At 39.6% G+C, this 21,410-nt stretch overlaps 2 protein-coding genes across 5 annotated transcripts in view; one reads left to right on the top strand and one right to left on the bottom strand.

Moving 5' to 3' along the window:
- BBS4 (Bardet-Biedl syndrome 4) overlaps positions 1–21,410 on the top strand; it is a 136,553-nt gene that overhangs the window by 67,687 nt on the left and 47,456 nt on the right. The window contains exons 9-17 of one of the 4 annotated variants that reach the window (XR_015715641.1): positions 1,044–1,098; positions 2,036–2,104; positions 3,054–3,206; positions 3,294–3,465; positions 4,958–5,027; positions 5,667–5,808; positions 6,545–6,746; positions 19,339–19,528; positions 20,931–21,149. Coding sequence is in view for 3 of the 4 variants with exons in the window: in XM_016201482.2 (XP_016056968.1) it covers positions 1,044–1,098; positions 2,036–2,104; positions 3,054–3,206; positions 3,294–3,465; positions 4,958–5,027; positions 5,667–5,808; positions 6,545–6,746; positions 19,339–19,388 (913 nt within the window). In the remaining variant the exon portion in view is untranslated. Of the gene's footprint in view, positions 1–1,043; positions 1,099–2,035; positions 2,105–3,053; positions 3,207–3,293; positions 3,466–4,957; positions 5,028–5,666; positions 5,809–6,544; positions 6,747–19,338; positions 20,426–20,930; positions 21,150–21,410 lie in introns of those variants that run through there. The other 3 variants (XM_016201482.2, XM_016201474.2, XM_016201488.2) reach the window with 3 other exon arrangements.
- The window catches only part of ADPGK (ADP dependent glucokinase), a 31,143-nt gene continuing 29,251 nt past the window's right edge, over positions 19,519–21,410 (bottom strand). Inside the window, 2 exon segments of the mRNA XM_016201495.2 lie at positions 19,519–20,535; positions 20,537–21,076. Of these exon segments, the coding sequence (XP_016056981.2) occupies positions 20,440–20,535; positions 20,537–21,076 (636 nt within the window). The 3' untranslated portion in view covers positions 19,519–20,439.

The following is a 21,410-nucleotide window of genomic DNA, read 5'->3' as shown; positions in this document are numbered from 1 at the left end:
GGGAGACATTCTTCCAGGGGCTGGCTGAGGACTGAAGTCACAAAAATTTCCAAGAGGACACCTGAGCATTTGGAGCCTCAATGAGAATGTGGAAACCTGCAGGTTGGAGATAGCAGTTAGGTTTTGGTGGGGGATGGATGCAGCCAGACTCACAGAAGTTACTTAGTTTGGGGGAGGGAGGTGATCAAAATGGTTATTTATTATGGCAGAGAGTGAAGGGCAAATAGTTGAACTAAGTAAACTCTGGACAGCTCAGGCCTCCCTGGCTGAGGCTTTGGCCCCTCTAATTCTGGTCTCCCAATAGGTGACCAGTGCCCTACCTCATTCCATAGAAGCATGAGACATTGTTCCTCGCTTTTGGCATTTTTACTGTTGAAACTGTCTGATGATTCTGTAGTCAGATCATCTCAATTCAGTGTAGCTTTGGTTTTGTAACCAAGAGAAATATCAGTGAGGGGTTGGGAAAGCAGGTAATCTTTTACTTAAGCCAATGTTTACTTCCCAAAGCCAATGGCTAATTCTTTCCTAGATCTAGTATGTCTTCCTTCGTTTGTTTAATTTGGCTGTTTACTATGGCTTTTTATTTAATGTGGAGAGCAGAGCATTAGGGCCACACTGCCATTGTATATACAGTGAGAACAGAAAAAAAATAAATCCCACCAGAAGGGAACTGGTTAAAACTATGTGTGTTCCAGACTGACTTGGTTCATAAAGCATTGTTCTTTAATTCTGTCAGTGTAATGCAGACAGTCACTCAAAATATTCCATAGGTTCTGCCTTAGGACTCTGACCCTAAGAAATGGTCCTGAAGAAGAGTCTGGATTCTAAGTCCCATTTTTTTCTTGCTGAGCAATCCTCCCTGTAGTCAGGGTTGAGGTGATGTACTATTGAAGGCAATTCCCAAATCATCTTGGGGAATTTCCATGGGGAGTGGGACACACACTGTGTCTCTCAGATGTTGCACGAGGGTATGTTACTGTGCATGTGCCTCATTCACATCTTGTTTCCCTCTGAGCATCTCTGAGTTGATCTCTGTGTTGTAGGTTCTCACCAGAAAATACAGAACTTCTTACAACTTTAGGATTACTCTACTTACAGGTAAGGAGAACTCTTTAGTCATTCATGTATTAATGTTAGAAATGCTTTTGGATTTATGTGTATTGTGGTTTCCCTGCATTTTGATTTTACTTTAACACATTTTACTAAAGGTCATATGAAGCACACGAACTTTACTTTTTGCTTTATTATATTCTTTATTTGTTAAAGGAATTAATTTTCTGCATTCAAATAAAAACTGCAATTATAATTTTTAAAGGAAAGAGCATATATGAGAAATAACTAGTCACAAGGGCTGTCATTTTGTTGTGGGGAGAGAAACTGATACAAATTAGCATTATTAGGGCTTTGAAGCTAAGGCCATTTCTATTGTTCCTTCTTCCCAGCCAGGTCCTATAGGAAAGAGAAGGCAAAGTATTGTCTAGAATTAGAAGTCTGTTTCCTCTCCCCTCCACATTCCTGAATGTCAGTGAAGTTCTTTCAGCTCAATCACTTTTCCTTATCAGCCTGAAAACTGGGGCCCAGGGGTCCTGGAGGGGCCTCTACTCATCCCATTTCCCCATTAACTCCCCAAGATCCCTGCTTAGCTCATCCTGCCTCCAGGTCTGCCTCTTTGGTAACCTTTCTGTCTGTTTCATTTTTCTTTAAAAGGAATTAGGAGTTTAACCCTCGGCCTTCCTGGCTTTGGCTTGGGAGGTTGGCTCCAGAGGAGATGAGGCTAACCAGCCCATTTCCTTCCAGGAGACATTAGTGTGGAGCAGCACTAGTGTGGCAGAGATGGTTCCTGGCAAATAGATAATTTGATCTTATCAGGCGACAAATGTGTCGATTTTTAGTTTCCTTTTTCTATCTGGTATCTGTAGCTCTTGTTTTGTTAAGAGAACTCAGAAAAGTCAGGGTGCTTCAGGGTTTGATTGACCAGACTCCTTAACTACCAACTCCTCGCTGATACAATTCTCTGGTTTGCTTTTTCTCCAAGCTTGGCATTTACCAGAAGGCATTTGAACACCTCGGAAATGCGCTGACTTATGACCCTACCAATTACAAGGTACTTAGGCCGTCAAACTCCAGAGCCTTCACATAGATGGTCCCACACCTAGAGGTGATCTGGCCCTAGAAAGCTTTTTGAATACCTGAGATACTACCTTTTTCTTAGAAAAATTATAAATAAACATGGTTCTTCTTATTTGAAAATATTATAAAGTGTTGGTACTTGCTTCTTATTTTCCAAAAGAGCACATTTGTTATAACAAGCCTGTAACTTACGCAGAAAGCAAAACTGCAATGCTGATAAAGTTTTATGCATTTAGGCAATTAACAAAGCCCCCACAACTGCTGTCAAAAATACTTCTGGTGAAATGACTTCTAGATTCTTAATGAATCTGCAGTTACAACTCTTGTCCAGATATATCTTTAGGGATGAGAAGATCAAGTGGATGAATGTTATTGAGGGAGATGCAGCGAAGGATACAACTGCGAAGGATACAGACTCAGTCCTGTCTTGGAATCACATTAACCTTACTCCATCAGCTCCCCACCTTACACCTGGACTAATGAAGCCTAAAGCTGAGTCACTCTTTGTCCTGTGGCAGAAGGAGTTATACTTTAAGTGGCAAAGAAAGGAGTATTTGAGTTGTCTGGAGCAGCACTTGGTGTACCAAGTAGGTGCTGCAGGGAACAGATTAAAGGCAGTATTTACTTAAAGGGCTCTGATGCTCAGAAATATTGCCTTCCCTTGTTAGAATTAGGAAACAAGTGAGCTGGGTAAAGTCAGTGACATTTTTTTCTTTTCCCATACTGTGCCAAAGAGAACCACAGTGTAGGGTGCAGGGACATTTCTCATGAACATTTGTTCCAGTAGCTTGAATATATTATATATGTTCCTGGAAGTTTTTCTGTCATGCTATGCAGGTTTTCTGCACCCAGGAAGGCTCCTTCACTGCCACAGCCTTTTGGAAATTACTGAATTATCAACTTTCCATGTCCTGTGTTTTCAGGCCATCTTGGCAGCAGGCAGCATGATGCAGACCCATGGAGACTTTGATGTTGCCCTCACCAAATACAGAGTTGTGGCTTGTGCTGTTCCAGAAAGTTCTCCACTCTGGAATAACATTGGAATGTGTTTCTTTGGCAAGAAGAAATACGTAGCAGTGAGTGTTTCCTCACCTTCCTTGTTTGTGTTATTGGGTCTGCCTAGCTTGCCCCCTCCCTTCATCGAGTGCCCTTCTCTCCTGCAGGCTATCAGCTGCCTGAAACGAGCCAACTACTTGGCACCCTTTGATTGGAAGATTCTCTATAATCTGGGCCTTGTCCACTTGACCATGCAGCAGTATGCATCAGCTTTCCATTTTCTCAGTGCAGCCATCAACTTCCAGCCAAAGATGGGGGAGCTGTACATGCTTTTGGCTGGTAAGAGATAATTATGTGGAAACCCTCTCCACAGTCTGAGAGTCATTGGAAGCCAGTGTCTAAATGTCCCTTAGGAGCCATTTTCTTGCAGATCCCATCAGGATCTGGAATACTGTGCTACAGCTTGAAAAACAATGAATAAAAAGATGACAAAGCACTTGTTTGCTTCTAACTTGGGGGAATTTCACTCAGAGACCAACAGGTTAAATCAAGATCATCCCTAGTTTATTGTTTACCAAATGTTTCCCCTTGGCTTGACATTTCATTTATATATATATTGAGCCAGCTAAGTTCCAGATATGAGTGTAAGAGATATATCTTACAGGGTTGATGAGGGGATTGTATGATTAGATAACCAATGAATATTAACTATTATTGGTTTTATTGTTAGTTACTATAATACAAAAGTATCGACTAATATTCTTTCTAGGGGATATTTCTCCATATACTAAACTTACTAAATGTTAGCCTGAAAGCAGTTTGCATGTCCTCATTGACATTGGTCTTCAGGTGTTTTTGGTCATTATTGTAGGGTTCTTATTTATAAGAGAAAGGTTGCAAAAGCAATTTGGTGGTTATTTGGGGGTTGCCTGAATTTGAAACTAGCCTACTTCTAAGGGGGATAGGAATGTAGACAATTGCCACACTGCAAGGCACAAGCAGCAATTCTAACATCACAAAGTAGGGAGGGCCTTCACACTGTTCTGAAGGCTAAGCTGGAATTCAGTCGCACAGAGTGGCTGAGGAGTCACTGAACAAAGGCATGCAGCCGTGAAACTGCACACTGTACCCTGCTGCTAATGGGCAATAGTGCTACAGAATGTAGTGGGAGATGAGTCCGGAAAGATAGTTTGGGTCAGATGATAGAGGGCACAAGTAGAGTGAAAGGACTTTAGACTTTATCCTCAAGGCCATTTTTTCCAGCTGAATTCCTAGATCTCCTCTTAAGTGTTTGGTAGAAGTGAGTGCATGTTGGTGGGGAGGTGGAGTGAACAGGGCCTCCAGAGCAGTTCTGTTAATTGTTTTATAGGTAAGGTGTCCAGAAAATGCTGATTAAAAAGGTGAGAGTGCCCTGGTGCTAAACAAATTTTAAAGATCATGGTTATGGGTGATGGAGGACCAGTGAGGATTCTTAAGTGGGATAGTGATATGTTCAGATTTGTTTGTAAGTCTGTGAGAAATCTGGCAGCATTGTGGCAAGTGGATGGAGGCAGATGGGGACATTGCCACAGTCTGAAACAACTTGGGCAGTGTCAGAAAAGAAACTACAAAAAATGGAGTTCAGATAACTTCGCAACTGATTGTGGAGAGGGGACTCTTGAAGATGACACCAGGTAACTAAGCTAGAGTAACTGAGTAGATGGTGGTACCAGGAGTAGAGAGGGCAAAGGAGCTGTTAAGTTGGGGGACTGAATGAACTGTGGTCTTGAAACATTCCTTTTGCTTTCTAAGCTGGAGTCTCCAGCTGCAGTTCTCACTTTCTTTGTTGCAGTGGCTCTGACCAATCTGGAAGATACAGAGAATGCCAAGAGAGCTTATGCAGAAGCAGTCCGCCTGGATAAGTAAGCTGCTCCTTGGGGAATGGTATTGGGGAGGCTAGACTCTCCAAAACCATGAGGTGGCACCAGAACACTCGCTTTGCCTGAGTCAGCCCTGATGCTTGCTCTCCATGGCCTTTTGCACAAGGCCTAGGTATGGAAGGATGTCATACTAAACATGCAGTGGCTCGGCAGAAACCAACACTAGCACTTTCCGAGAAAGTGTTTCCAGCCCCAAGTTTAGTAGTCAGGAGGGGAAAGTCAGAGCTGGCAGTGGACTTGAGTTGCTGATAGCCATGGGCTAGCTGGAATATCAGATGTGACTCTCGGCTTAGTTTAATCTAAGGTAAACTTGACTCTCTTGGATTTACTCTATTGGCATCAGCTAGGCAGCAGGGTAGGGATCACTTCTTCAGCCCATCCTGGTGGTCCCTGCTGAGGGCTGAGATGTCACACTTGGTCCCAACACCTGCTTTACTGGTTGGGCAATTATTCTGTGATTCTTTCCCACAAGTCCAGACAGCATGTGTGTTCCTGCTTGTTGCTGAGTGGAGAAATCTCTACTTATAATCAGGGTTTTTTTGTTTTTTTTTCAGTAATGAGAATCTCTAAATGACCATTTTTTGTGAAGCCTAAGCTTCATAGAATCCCTCTTTGCCACAGGTATAACCCTTTAGTCAACCTGAACTATGCTGTGCTGCTGTACAACCAGGGTGAGAAGAGGGAGGCCTTGGCCCAGTATCAAGAGATGGAGAAGAAAGTCAACCTACTCAAGGACAATAGCTCTCTGGAATTTGACTCTGAGGTATGTCTTTTTTTTATTGATTTTTTTTTTCCTTTTAGAGAGAGGGGCAAAGAGAGGGAGAGAGAGAGAGAGGGAGGAGAGAGACATTGATTAGTTGCCTCCTGCACATGCCCCAACCAGGGATTGAACCCCACTACCTCCTGGTGCACAGGATGGCACTCAACCAACAGACCAGGGCATGAGGGAGGTATGTCTCTTATTAGCTCCCAGGAGCCATAAGTAAGCTGTCGGCAAACTTTTGAATCTAGCCCAAATAATCCAAATAAAACCTATTATAAGCTCATGCCTGTTTTGGCTTTGATGTTCCTGGCAGCATAAATTATTCGATTAGTAACAGCCTGAGAAAAAACTTTCCTGGAAGAAAATAGTAAGAGGAAATTCAGGCTTACTGAGTCTGTTATTGATAATACAACTTCTCTGAGTTGAAGCCTATGTCTCTTTTTAGTTTCCTCTCACTTCTCCTGTAGGAAAGGTGAATTTTTAGCCCAATAACACACCAAACTTGAATTGTTAAGTGAGATCCTGTATGAACTCCCTTGCCATCCTCTAAGGGCGGTCTGTGATTTCTGCTGTTTGAGAAATATTTCCTTGCAATAAGTACTTCCTCCCTCAAATGCCTAGTACCAGTAGTCACTATTTTAGCTAAAACCCCAGGTGGAAGACCTAGGACAAGGTAGGTAGGCTTGTCTCTGGCGGTCATACCTTGATTCTTTTTTTCTTCTCATGTGGGTACAAGATGGTGGAGATGGCTCAGAAGTTGGGAGCTGCTCTCCAGGTTGGGGAGGCACTGGTCTGGACTCAACCAGTTAAAGATCCCAAATCAAAGCACCGTACTACTTCAACCAGCAAAGCTGCCAGTTTCCAGCAGCCTCTGGGCTCTAATCAAGCTCTTGGACAGGCAATGTCTTCAGCAGCTGCACACAGGAAGCTCCCCTCAGGTAGGAGGTTACACACAGCACCATAAAGACCTCGTGGGTACAGCCATGTGTCCAGCAAAGAAGTTACAACTTTGATTGAAACCTGTACTTTTCAGACTCAGAACATGTCCAATGTAATGTTGCCTAGAAGGGGGAAAAAGTCTCAGGGTGGACAAATTGGTACTTGTTTCTTTAAGGCAAGTTGTGTATATTAGGTAACAGTTACTGGCAGGCTCATTGCATAGTTAGTACACTGGGTCTTTACAATATTCAAGTTTAGAAATATATTACAGTACTTTCTGTTATGCAGTCTTGCTTTAATTCTCACTGCCTTATCATAAATTGGCATGGTGCAGGTAATTAAAGATTTCTTTCAGTGAGTCATTGAAGGCAAACTGGACTGTTGCTTTATTTCTTCAGTTATGGTATAACTTCACACCTGTAAAGATATATATATCACAGTCCCACTGGTGCCACAAAACATGGGGTTTCTTAAAATATAACAGTGAAAGTAATGATTTCTTTTGGAATTATGGAACCAAGAACTCAGGGCACCATCTCTTCCCCTGGCACCGGAGCTCACTGTGGAACCATGTCTCACTGAAGCACCAGCACAAATAAGAGAAAAACAGGAGTAGGGTGACCCCAGAGTAGGGGTTTCTCTGGCGATGATGTACCAGATTAAGAAAGGTCACATGACCCAGGTAGAGTGGAGGCCAGCAGGTTCCTTGGGCACCACAGAACACTGTATATGTTGTGATGATCACAAGGAGCCTGAGGCCTCTGCAGCCCCACATTGGCCCCATTACCTTACCCAGGAAATAGAGAGAAGCCAGCCAGCCAGGTCCTTTAAGAATTGAGAGTAAGGCTTATGGCTCTATGTGTGTAGCTCCAAGAGCCAGCAGGGGACATGATGCTGTTTGCTTTTGTAAGAACTTTTATCTCGACTGACTGACCCCTTCCTTTGTGGGGGGGAAGTTAGAGACAGACCTTTGCTCAGTAGCCTTGCCATGACAAAGCCTTGGCTTAGCTGAGGTGATCCTCAGGCTGTGGGGCATGTGAGCCCCCAAGGCAAACACAAATCTTGCATTTATAATTTAGCCCTAATAGTCTTAATTTAAAAGAAAAAAAAGATGAAAAAAGCTCTGTAAATTGAAGCTGAGCCTCTTGGGTGTCCTAGTTGCACTTGTCCAAGGGAATCCAGAACAGTCCCTGTATCTTGTTCTTGAGAGAGGTCAGAGTATAGAGGGAACAGCTGCTCTGGTATTAGCACCAAGGACTAAAAAAAGGGGAAGAACTTTATTTTTTAAATTTATTGATTTTATAGAGAGAGGAAGGGGGAGAGATCAAAACATCAATTTGTTGTTCTTATTTATGTCTTCATTGGTTGACTCTTATATGTGTCCTGACTGAGGATCAAACCTGCAACCTTGGTGTATCAGGATGACATTCTAACCAACTGAGCTACCCGGCCAGGGCAGAACTTAACCAAGGAATTTTAAGACAATCAATGATAGTACTGATGAGATGCTATCAATATGTTATCGATATGTCCTTTTTAGAATAAAGATTATGTATCATCCTTTGGGGAAAGTTGTTATTCAGGTATAAAAATGAGAGGTCAAAATAAAAACTTTTTAAAAGAACCTATGATCACAGTTTTCCCTTACCTGTTTCTAAGCTGAGTTTGAAACTGGAGAAGGAACCTCATGCCAAGTTCTTACTTGAGTGCCAGCACAGCCTCTGCTGCAGCCCTGATGGATGGTAGGCCAGCAATTTGCTTCAAGACCAGTCTCCATTTTGTACTTAAAGTACCCTTTAATCACCATAATTTGAAGGTGGTTGACTGACCTATTGCCAGACCAAGCTATGTTTGTTGTTCTTTTTTTTTTTTTTCAAAATATATCTTTTTATTGATTTCAGAGAGGAAAGGAGAGGGAGAAAGAGAGAGAGATAGAAACATCAGTGATGAGAGAGTCATTGATGGAGCCCACAACCCGGGCATGTGCCCCGACTGGGAATCGTGCCCTGACTGGAATTGAACCCCAATCACCTGGATCTTAGGTCAAAGCTCAACCACTGAGCCATGCCTGGCTGGGCTGTTGTTCTTTATATTATGACTGGGTCTGTTTTGACATTGAAGCAGCAACTAACTGAGCAGAAAACTCTTTAGTTCTCATATCTCAGAAATAAATAGTAAGGTAACAGAAGTGATACCCTTGCCCATGCAGCTGGTATGTGGCAGAACTGGGATTTGTATCCTGAGCAACTAAGAGAGCTCACTTATATATCAGTGTAGAGTCTAGTGTGCCTTTGACTGAAAAGGTCTTGATAAGAAGTAATGAGAGTGTAAGATAAGATAGCTGGAGACGGGGAAGGAGGTGTGAAAGAGATTTTGGAGGTAAAATCAACACAAACCGGAGAGTGGTTGGAAGTGGTAGATAAGAGCAGACAAGGATGGATACCCATTGCTGGGGAGAATTGCACAAATCAGAGAAGAGGAACATTGGGGGAATAGAGTCGAGAGTTGTGGAGCCTAGTTTTACACATGTTTATCTTTGAGATGTCCAAATGCTGATAGCCACTAGACACTTGTATAGCTAGATTTCAGGTGTGAAATCTGGCTTAGAGCTAAAGATTCCAGAGTAATTGGGTTTGGGTAATAGCTGAAACCATAGATTTGAAAGGAGTCACCCAAGGGCTCCTTATTCCAAGGAAAGCTAGGAATAAGATGATGGGGTACCAAAAATGAAAACCCAATATGGAAAGGGAGAAGAGCCCACAAAGGAGATAGGAGAAGCAGATGATACAAGAGAAAAACCAGGAAAGTGGTGTTAGGAAAGGCAAAGGAAGAGAAGTTCAGGAAGGGAATGACCAGTCTCATTGAACCCTTCCAACAGAAAGGGGCTGTTATCCTCATTTTGTAAAGGAGGAAGCTGAGGTTGAGAGAAGCAAAATGAATTTTCCAAGGTAAATCGGATTAGAATTCGAACCCAGGTCAGGATGCAGAGCTCCCACTCTTAATCATTAACTATCAAGCAGTGATGTACTTCTTGTGAACTAGTGACAGCAACAGAGATCCAAGGGCTTAAAGACTGAAATAAATGGAAATTGGACTAACAGTGGTGTCTTGGTTTTCAAACATCTCTGTTGATGAACATTTTGGTTTACGAACGCTGTAAACCCGGAAATAAATGCTTCAGTTCTTGAATACGCCTCGGAAGTTGAACATGCCACACGGCTTCCACTCAGTGCAAGATCCTGAGGCCTAGCTGTCAGCTATTGATCTCCCAGTTTTTGAACATTTCAGAACTCAGTCTTCGGAACAGATTACATTTGAAAACTGAGGTACCACTGTTCTGTCATGTCAAAGTAAAGGGAAGAGAGGTTTTTAGAGGGTAGAACTGAATTCATTACAATCTGAGAAAATTTTAGCAGAAAAGAGTAAAAAGGCCTTACTAAGTGAAGCAAGGTGGAGATTGAGAGAATGCAAAGAGCAGGACTGTTTAGTTTTTCTATACTCTTTGGAACAAAAACATAATGGCACCTTGCATTCCAGGGATAGCAGTCAGGAAACACATACTTTTGCCCTGGCTGGTGTTGCTCAGTGTTTAAGAGTGTTGGCCCAGGCACTGAAGGGTCGTGGGTTTGACTCCTGGTTGTGAGTTTTGAGTTCGCTCCTTGCCCCTAATCAGGGCGCGTGCGGCAGGCAACCAGTCAATGTGGCTCTTATATCGATGTCCCCCCAGCCCTAAAAATGCAATGGAAAAAATATCCTCAGGTGAGGATTAACAACAACAACAGACACATATGCTTTCTACATTAATTTGAGCTTAGATTTTCTTTAAAAATAAATACCAGGTTGCACCTGGTCTTTTGGGCATGTGGATTTGTAGTTTCTCATTCACTCTGGTGAGAAAGGAGCTATTCTAATTTCTAGTATGGGATTGCTTATGTCATCACAATTTTTAACAGAAAGGAAGAGGAGGCCAAGTACATAATTACAGATAAAGATGTGGTTTTAGATGGCTTAAACTAGAGGCAGAAAAGTTGAAGTATGGACTAGCAAAGAGAAAAATGCCCTTCTTACTGAATAATATTAGTACAAAACTGTGCATTACAAAGACAGTATACCTTTGGAGTGTATGATTACAATAATCATGTCCTTAAGGAAGAATCATTATTGTCTGATAATAGCAGAATAGCTTATGTTGGAGCAATCCTCCCATAAATAACAAATATAAACAAATGGTTGAATATGAAACACTATCTTGGTTTTATTAAGAAAATACATATGATTGTTCCAAGCAAAAAATTATATTACATTATATTGTGGGGTTTAACATATGCAAATGTAACTAAAGGACAAGGGGGTATATGGAACTTTATACTTGAAAGGTTTTTAAATTTTACATAATGTGGTATAAAACTAATCTTAAATAGTTTGTGAAGAGTTGGGGATGGATATTATAATCCCTAGAGCAACCATTAAGAAGATGCAAAGAAATATAGCTAAAAAGACAAAAGAGAAATTATAATGAAATTCTAAAAAACATTCAACTAGCACCTTCCTCCCCTAAAAAAGTACAGGAAAGTAAGAATAGAGGAACAAAAAAGAAAAAAGAGAAAATAAATAAATAGCAAATATTAAATGTATCAATCAATAATTACATGAGAATGTAACTAGCCTAAAAAAATGCAATTGGATTAAGCATTCTAATTAAAAAGCAGAGAAAGAATTAAAAAAATAAAGCCCAGTTATCTGCCATTGAAAGTAAAAGGATGGAAAAAGATATACCATGCAAACTACAGACATAGGAAGTCTGTAATAATCTCTAGAGTGCTATATTAATGTCAGATAGACTTAAAACAAAGAGTATTACTAGAAATACAGAGGAATTTGCCTGACAAAGAAGTCAAAGAAATAGTCATAAGGATGCAAACCAAACTCAACAGTGCAATAGAGGAACTTAGGGAGAACTTCAAGAAAGAGAAGGTGTAATAAAGAACCAAGCAGAGCTGAAAAATACAGTAACAAATGAAAAACACACAAGAAGGAATCAACAACAGATTAGCTAATACAGAAGAATGGATCAGTGACCTAGAGGATAGACTAGTGGAAATCAACCATCAGAACAGTGAAAATTAAAAAAAGAATAGTTTAAGGGACCTCTGGGACAACATTAGGCACACAAACGTTTGCATTATAGGGATCCCAGAAGATGAACTGAGAAAGGAACAGACATTTTAGTTGAAGAAATAATGACTGAAAACATTCCTAACCTGGGAAGGGAAACAGACATCCAGGTCCAGGAAACACAAGAGTTCCAAACAAGATGAAATCAGAGAGACCCACACCAAGACACATTGTAATTAGAATGGGAAAAGTTAGAGAGACAGTTTTGAATGCAGCAAAGGAAAACAACTAGTTACATACAAAGGAAACCTCATAAGGTTATCAGCTGATTTCTCAGCAGCAACTTTACAGGCCAGAAGGGAGTGGCAGGACATCTTTAAAGTGATGAAAGAAAGGAACCTATAACCCAGAATGATTTGCTTGGCAAAGTTATTCAGAATTGAAGGAGAGAGAAAACAAGCAAAATCTAAAGGAGTTCATCACCATTAAACCAGCTTTACAAGAAATGTTAAGCAGAAAAGGAAAGACCATAACCAGAAATAAGAAAATATAAGGAAGGAAAACATCTCATAAGTAAAGCCAAATATTTAATAAGTAAAGCAAATCAGACATTTAAAAGCTACTACCAAGGTCAAAAGACAAAAGTACAAAACTCAACCCAAACTACCATAAATAGTTATAAGATATAAAAAACAAACATTAGTAGTTACAAAATAGTCACAAGATGTAAAGTACAGACAGCATAGGGAACATAATCAATAAAATTATAATAAATATGTACAGTGCCAGGCAAGTATTAGACATAGGGGTATCACTTTGTAAATTATATAAATGTTTAACCTCAATGCTGTATACCTGAAATATAAAATAATATTGAATGTCAACTGTAATGGAAAAATAAAAAATATATTTTAAAAAGAAAAAACAAAAACAAATAAACATAAAAGATCTAAAATATGACATCAAAAACATAAAGTGTGGTTCCTGGCCACGTAGCTCAGTTGGTTAGAGCAGTGTCCTAATATGCCAAGGTTGCAGGCTCTATCCCTGGTCAGGGCACATACAAGAATCAACCAAAGAATGCATAAATAAGTGGAACAACAAATCGATGTTCCTCTCTCTATTTCTTTCTCTCTCCCCCCTCCCCTTCTTCTTTCTCTTTAAATATCAATAATTAAAGAAAAAAGTGTGGAGGGGGAGCAAAAATGTAGTCCTTTTAGAATGTATTTGAATTTAAATGCTTATCAGCTTAAAATAAATATCTGCACACTCAATATAGGATCACCTAAATATATAAAGCAAATATTAATGGACATAAAGGGAAAAATTTACAGTAATACAACAACAGGAGATGTTAATACCTCACTCACATCAATGGATAGATCATTCAGACAGAAAATTAATAAGGAAATAATGGCCTTAAATGCCACATTAGACCAGATTGACCTAATAAACATTTACAGAACACCGCATCCAGAAACTATATAATATCACATTGTTTTCAAGTACACATGGAACATTCTCCAGGATAGATCACATATTAGGCCATAAAACATGCCTCAACAAATTCATGAAAATTTAAATCATATCAAGCATCTTTTCCAACCACAAAGGCATGAAACTAGAAATCAACCACAGGAAGAAAACTAAAAAAATCCAACATGGAGATTAAATAACATGTTACTAACCAACCAGTGGACGAAAGAGGGAATCAAACAGGACATTAAAAACTACCTTAAGACAAATAAAAATGAATTCACAACTTTTCAAAATTTATGGGTGTAGCAAAAGCAGTTCTAAGAGGGAAATTCATAGCTATACAAACTTACCTCAAAAACAATCAAACAACAAAAAAAGAAAAACCCGAAATAAACAATCTAACCATATACCTAACGGGACTAAAAAAAGAACAAAATAACAAAACTCACAGTAAACAGAAGGAAGGAAACAGTTGAGGTCACAGCATAAGTAAAAGAAATAGAGATGAAAAAAAACAGTACAAAAGATCAGTGAAACTAAGAGCTGGTTCCTTGAAAAGATAAACAAAATTGACAAACCTTTAGCCAAACTCATTAAAAAAAAGAGAGATCCCAAATAATTAAAATTATAAATGAAAGAGTTAAAATGAACACTACAGAAATACAAAGAATTACTAAATAATACTACAAACAATTATATGCCAGCAAATTCGATAATTTAGAAGAAATTGATAAATTTCTAGAAGCATATAACCTTCTAAGACGAAACAAGGAAGAAACAGAAAATCTAAACTGATAGATTACTAGCAATGAAATTGAAGCAGTAATAAAAAAAACCTCAAACAAATAAAAGTCCAGGACCAGAAGGCTTCACAGGTGAATTCTACCAAACAACTGAAGAATAATTCATACCTATCCTTAAACTATTTCAAAAAAGTGAAGAGAAAGAAATGTTTCCAAATTCACTCTACAAAGCCAGCATTACCTTAATACCAAAACCAAAGACATTACAAAAAAAGAAAATTATAGACCAATATCCTTGATGAACAAAGATTCAAAAATTCTCAACAAAATATTCAGCACACCAGATTCAACAGCACATTAAAAGGATTATACATCATGACCAAGTGGGATTTATCCCAGGGATGCAAGGATGGTTCCACATCCACAAATCAGTCAACATGATATATCATATTAACAAAATGAAGGACGAAAATCATTTCAATAGATGCAGAAAAGCATTTGACAAAATTCAATATCCTTTTATTGAATCAACCAAGTGGATATAGAAGGAACATACTTCAACATAATAAAGGTCCTATATGGCAAACCCACAACTAATAACATACTGAATGGTGAAAAGCTGAAAGATTTTCCTCTAAGATCAGGAATAAGACAAGGATGCCTGCTGTCACCACTGTTATTCAACATAGTATTGGAAGCCCTGGCCATAGAAATCAGACAAGGAAAAGAAATAAAAAGCATCCAAGTCAGAAAGGAAGAAGAAAACTCTCACTGTTTGCAGATGACATAATATTAAAAAAAACAACAACCCTAAAGACTCCACCAACAGACTATTAGAATTCAATAAAGTTGCAGGAATACAGAATCAACACACAGAAATGTGTTGTTTCTATACATCACAACAATCAGCAGAATTAACAAAATAATCCCATTTGTAATTGCACCAAAAAGTAAAATACCATCCTGGCCAGTGTGGCTCAGTTGGAGTATCGTCCTGTACACCAGGAAGTGGTTGGGAAGGGAAGGAAGGAAGGGGGACAGGGAAGGGGGAGAGGGGGAGGGGGGGGGGAGAGAGATATATCTAGGAATAAATTTAATCAAAGAGATGAAAGACCTGTATTCTGAAAACTGTAAGACATTGAAGAAACTGAAGATACAGATAATAGGTGGATATACCCTGCTCATATATTAGAAGGATTAATATTGTTTAAATGTCCTTACTACCTAAAGTAATATACAAATTGATTGATATTGAAATGTGAATGGCATTGTTCTCAGAACTAGCATTAATCCTAAAATTTATATGGAAACACAAAAGACCTCAAATAGCCAAAGAAAACTTGAGGAAGAACAAAGTGGGAGTCCTGACTTCAAGATAGACTACAAAGCTACAATAATCAAAACAGTATGGTACTGGCAATAAAACAAATATACAGATCAATGGAATAGAATAGATAGCCCAGAAACAGATCATCGCTTATACAGTCAACCTACAATGAAGGAGGCAAGGAGATACAATGGGCTAAGGGCAGTTTCTTCAATCAGTGGTGTTGGGAAAATTGAATAGATACATGTAAAAAAAATGAAATTGTACCACTTGCTTAACACCATATATAAAAATAAACTCAAATGGATTAAAGACTTAAATGTAAGACCTGAAATTAGAAGAAAACATAGGAGTAAACTCTTTGACATCAGTCTTACTTTTTTTTGGATGTCTCATTGGAAAGGGCAACAAAATAAAAGCAAATGGCAGTAAAAGTTTCTGCAAAGCAAACCATCAACAAAATGAAAAGACAACCTACTGAAATGGAGAAGATATTCACAAACGATATATCTGGTAAGAGGTAAATATCAAATATTTGTAAGGAACTCATACAACATTAACACCCTCCCCCCCCCCAAATAATACAGTTAAAAATGGGCAGAATACCTGAATAGACATTTCTCCAAAGAAGACATGTAGATGGCCAACAGACATAAAGAATGCTCATTATCACTAATCATCAGTGAAATGCAGATCAAAACCACAGTGAGATATCACTTCACACCTGTCAGAGTGGCTATCATCAAAAATCAAATAAGTGCTGGCAAGGATGTGGAGAAAAGGGAACCCTTGTATACTGTTGGTATGACTGTAATTTAGTGCAGCCACTATGGAAATCAGTATGGAGATTCCTCAAAAAATTAGGAATAGAGTTGCCATACTACTCAGCAATTCCACTTCTGTTTATTTATCTGCAGATAACAAAAACACTAACTCAGATACACATATGCATCCCTATGTTCATTGCAGTATTACTTACAATAGCCAACATATGTAAGCAACCTAGTGGTGGTCATCAGTAGATGAGAGTGGGTAAAGAAGGTGTGGTAGAGCCCTGCTGGGCATGGCTCAGTGGTTGAGTGTCGACCTAGGATCCAGGCAATTGGGGTTCGATTCCCGGTCAGGGCACATGCTGAGGTTTCGGGCTCGATCCCCAACAGGGGCCATACAGGAGGCAGGTGATCAATGACTGACTCATCATTGATGTTTCTCTCTCTTTCTCTCTCTCCCTCCTTCCCTCTCCCTTCCTCTCTCTGAAATCAATAAAGACACATTTAAGACAACAAAAAAATCCACACACAAAAAAAACAGAATAGAGTCTATAAATAGATACAGTCATTTGATTTTTGATAAGGGCAATAGGAAAAGGAGTCTTCTTAACAATGGTGCTGAAAACAACTGGATACCCATGTAGAAAAAAGTGAATTTGACCCCAACCTAATACCATGCACAAAAAAACTCAAAGTGGATTCTAGAACTAAAGGTACAACCAAAAATTATAAAGTTCCTAGAAGAAAGTATGAAACTATATTCATGACAAGGAGTAGTTCAGTGTTTCTTAGGACAGAAGACCAATAAGCCATGAAAAATATGAATATCAATCTACAGGCTGGGAATATATTCTGGGAGAATATAGTCACAAAATCTAGCTGACAAAGGACTTATATCCAGAATATATGAAGAACTCCTACAACTTAAGAATAAAAACACTAACAACTAAAACAATATATATAAAACAACCCAATTGAAAAAAAAAGTAGGCAAAAACTTTGGACACTTCACAAAAATAGATGGCCAATAAACATGTAAAAATATGCTTATCATTCATCATCAGGGAAATGCAAAATAAAACCACAATGAAATACCGTTAATGTACCATTAATGGCTGAAGTTAATCACTGACAACTCTAAATGTTGATGCAAATGAAAAGCAGCGGTAACTGTTATCTATCACTAGTGGGAGTAAAATGGTCCAGTTACTTTGGAGAAAGGCCTGTCACCCATCCCAAGATAGATATTTATCACAGCAGTTCCACAACTTTGGATTTTTACCCAAGAGAAATGAAAATGCCAACACAGACTTGCTGGTAAAATTATTCATAAAGGCCCCAAAGTGCTACACTGTATTCAGAGTGGAATACTATTTAGCCATAAAAAGCAACAAACTACACAGAACAACATAATCTCACAAACATTATGCTAAATGAATGGAGCTTTATACAAAGGACTAAATATGATTCCATTTCTATGACGTTCCAAAACACACAAAACTAACTTATGGTGAAAAAAAAGTATTAACAGGTTGCTTTGGGGGTTAGGGGTGGGGTTATGGATGACAATGGAAGTGGCACGAAGTGATAGAAACATTCTATATCTGACAGGCATTTGAGTTGACAGGCATATGTGTTTGTCAAAACTTAACAAATGGTACACTTAAAATTTGTGCTTTCACTGTATGAAAATTTTTTCCCTAAAAGAAGTCCAAAATATAAAATTTAAAATTATCATTGTGGTAGCTTTTTAATGATTTAAGATAGTTCTAGAGTCCCAGGAAATTCTGTTCAGTTTTACTAATAGTAACTGACAATTATCAAACTTTTAAATATGTGCTGTGTACTGTGCTAATTATTTTGCACAGCATTCTCCTTTGGTCATCAAAACCCTGTGAGGGGTAGGGCTGCTATTAACTGGTTTTACAGATGAGGAAAGTGAGGCTCAGCAAACTGAACTGGTCCAATGTCACTCAACACTTGCCATCTCAAAACCCTGAATAGCATTTCGATTTCTACTGATGAATAATTATTACCCTTGCCCCACTCAAACTTGACAGAGAATAAAATGCAAGCTGAATCTGCATGATAGACATTGCTGATTTTTGGCCAGATTCTTATTTCCTGATGTTTTTGTGTATTATAGCTTTTTCCCTGGTGTTAAATCAATTTCAAGTGACTGCTAGAGTGAGTGGTAGAACCTTTTTTAGGAAGGCTCATTTTTCACCAGGAATTCTTCCTAGTTCAGTGGATTTTCACTTCTCTTCACATCAAATCATATGGGAAAGGCTTTGTAAAATATAGTTACAAAGTGAAGGGTAGAGGGGCTTGAAGCCCTGCCTTTCCCACTCACTTCTGCATAATTTGCCCTAGGTGATGGGAATTCACACATACATGCACTCATGCAGGCATATATAAAGTTGTACAAAACAATACTTATAATACTTATGCTTATAATGTATGGTACATTTGGATACTTGTGATAACCACCAAACTGACTTAGCAGCTATTAAAAGTTCAAAACCCATCTTTTGAAAAACTATGCGCTAAGGTATGTGCTTGACTACACGTCCTGGATCAGTCTTTACTGACATCACCAGTGAAAACTGAAGAACTTGCTGAAAATATACTAGTATCATGGCCTGAGTAAACATGTAGAGAACACTTTGGAACTCTCAAAGTATTCTCAGATTTGGAACATAAATAATAACTATTTCCAATTCCTCTTGAGAAAATAGAAATCTCTTCTCACTAAGCCTTTTCAGTAAAATAGGCTAGAAGGTTGGTGTTTAATTATTTTTAATTGAGTTTGGAGGCAGAGACTGATGAGGTAGCAGCCAGAGTTCCTTAAGAAGCTACTTGTTTTGAATTTCAAGCTGCATAATTCTCTAGGCTTGTTTTCTTCGAAGGAGGAGTAACCAAGCCTTTCCTTCTTATCCAAAGTAGGGAAGGAGAGGTCATGAATGAAGAACTTGAGATAGCTTTGAGATTCCGGAAGTTGCTGCTGTGAGCTGGGTGTGAAACAATTACCCCTGCCACCAGCTGCCATATCCATAATGCTTTTTGAACAAACTGAGAAGGCTCACCATACTTTCAAACTGCTGTTTCTTACTGGATTGGCTACTTGACACTAGTATCTTCTGTCACTTTAAAACAGAGGACAGACCTATTGCTCAGGTTCAGTGTGAGAGACTGCCCAGCCCGTGATGGGGAAGACAAGACAAACACCTAAAGAGCAGAGAAACATAGAACACACAAGTCAAGGTTGGAATGATTTCTACTGTATCTGGCTCCAGAGTGAAGGTGGGAACAAAGTCAATTGCAAACAGACTTAGGATTCCTGAACGGTAATTGTTTTTAATATATTTAAAAGCACGTTGATTTATAAAAAAATAAATACATAACATGACAAATTTCTTCATGATCCTGGGCCAAACTCTTTAATGGATGTGGTGTGTCAATGTAAAACACATGATCAGTTACACACACAGAAGCATATTCCAGTTGTAAAAGCAAATTCCTTCAAGGACCAGAATGAACAAAGATCAGTCTTCTACTGGAGAAAGTACGTCCAGAGCTGGGCAATGAGGTTGGGCCCAGCATGGTAGTCTCTGACCAGCTAGCCTACAATCAAAGCCAGGGCAGGAAGGCACAGCCCTTCAGCTTGCATGGCCACCCACCCTGCAGGTCAGCCAGGCCTCTAAACCAGTGCAAAATAGCCAAATCTCTCAAAGGCCCCATAGGGTTCCCCCCTCACTGCGACTATGCAGCACAGGAGGGGTGATTTTGTCCTTACTTGTGGCTCTGTCTTACATCCGAGAGAAGACTGAGAAGCTATGCTTATTAAGTATTTTCATTATAACACTGAGTGGAAATCATGACCCTGCCCACGAGCACTGAGTGGAGAGAACACAGAAGCTTTCAGCGAGCTTTACTAGATGTGGTGAGTGAGCATGCACTTCTGAATGGGGCAGGAGGGAGGTGCTTTTTCCAGCTGGCATGCGCTCCAGGGTGAAGACGTTTGGCCTGAAATACTTGACAATGCTGCACAAACTGGGGATTTGGGGAATCATGTTTTTACCCGTTAACACACAACATAAAAAACTGAAAATCCAGTCTCAGTAGATAAATTTCGATTAAAACCTGAAATGTTTTTGCATAACTGTCAACAGGCTGGAATGTATCTGATAGTTGAATCTGCTGTTGTTTTATTGGCTGTCTTTGAATTAAATCTAGAAACTGTTCTGACACCTCAATCCTATTTTCCAAACGACTTAATTCCTGAAATTCTTGAATTGGCTAGTTCTCCTTCTTCAGAAAAATTATCCACAACCACCTTCCTAAGAGTGGGGGTGTACTTCTGAATAGAAGAGGCCTTCAGCTGAAATGGCATCTCCAAGGCCCACAGTTCGAACAGGATCTTTACATACCAATACGGGTGTGAAGTGGAAGGACACCCCCTCCCTGTGCCATTGTACCACTGGCTCGTCAGGGTTGAATATGATCCTGGAGCCTGCCTTTGAATGGGAAGTCAGGAACTCATGCGGTGCCCTCAGGGACACTCGGCTGGTGTCTATGGTTTCTGTTGCACAGGCCTGTGTCCCAGCCACACGAGCTCCTGCAGCCACAGCTGCCAGCTGGTTGGCCCAGTGTCCATCCACAGTTGCCAAGATGTGGTAGACCAGCGTGTGGAAATGGATTCTGGTGAGGTCTGAGGCTCTGCTTTTACTCTTCCCGTGTTCCTTCAAGATCCAAAAAAGGATATCACTGACCATGCCCACATCAGGAACACCATTCCAAGACGACAGAGAAGAGTGAGGTCCAGCTGCTGACTGGCTAAGAAATAACAGCTCCTGTTCATTCAGCCCAAGGGAAGTCACTGTGTGAAAGACCTGCTAATAAAAACAAAATGACAATCTCTTTCTGATTCACAACAGAAGGGTATCTTAGACACAGCCAATGACTTAAGTCAGGGAAGGAAGGCAGGATGGATAACCTCTTCCTTACAAGACTCCCTGCCCCTGAAGTCTGTGGTGGGGGAGTGACAGATTATTGGTCAGTTTTTACTATTATACCTCTGTCTCCACCTTCATCATGTGGGATAAACTGGAAAGTTGCAGTAACAATGCAACTTACAGCCAGTCTTTTGTTATATGCCATTATAAGATAAAGGGCAAGGTGTACATATTTTGTATTTCTTTCCATGGTGCCTAGCTTTCCATATATAGT

The sequence above is a fragment of the Miniopterus natalensis genome, chromosome 1 (assembly GCF_054644295.1).
Source record: "Miniopterus natalensis isolate mMinNat1 chromosome 1, mMinNat1.hap1, whole genome shotgun sequence".
NCBI lineage: Eukaryota > Metazoa > Chordata > Mammalia > Chiroptera > Miniopteridae > Miniopterus > Miniopterus natalensis.
This window is presented reverse-complemented; position numbering and strand designations above follow the sequence as displayed.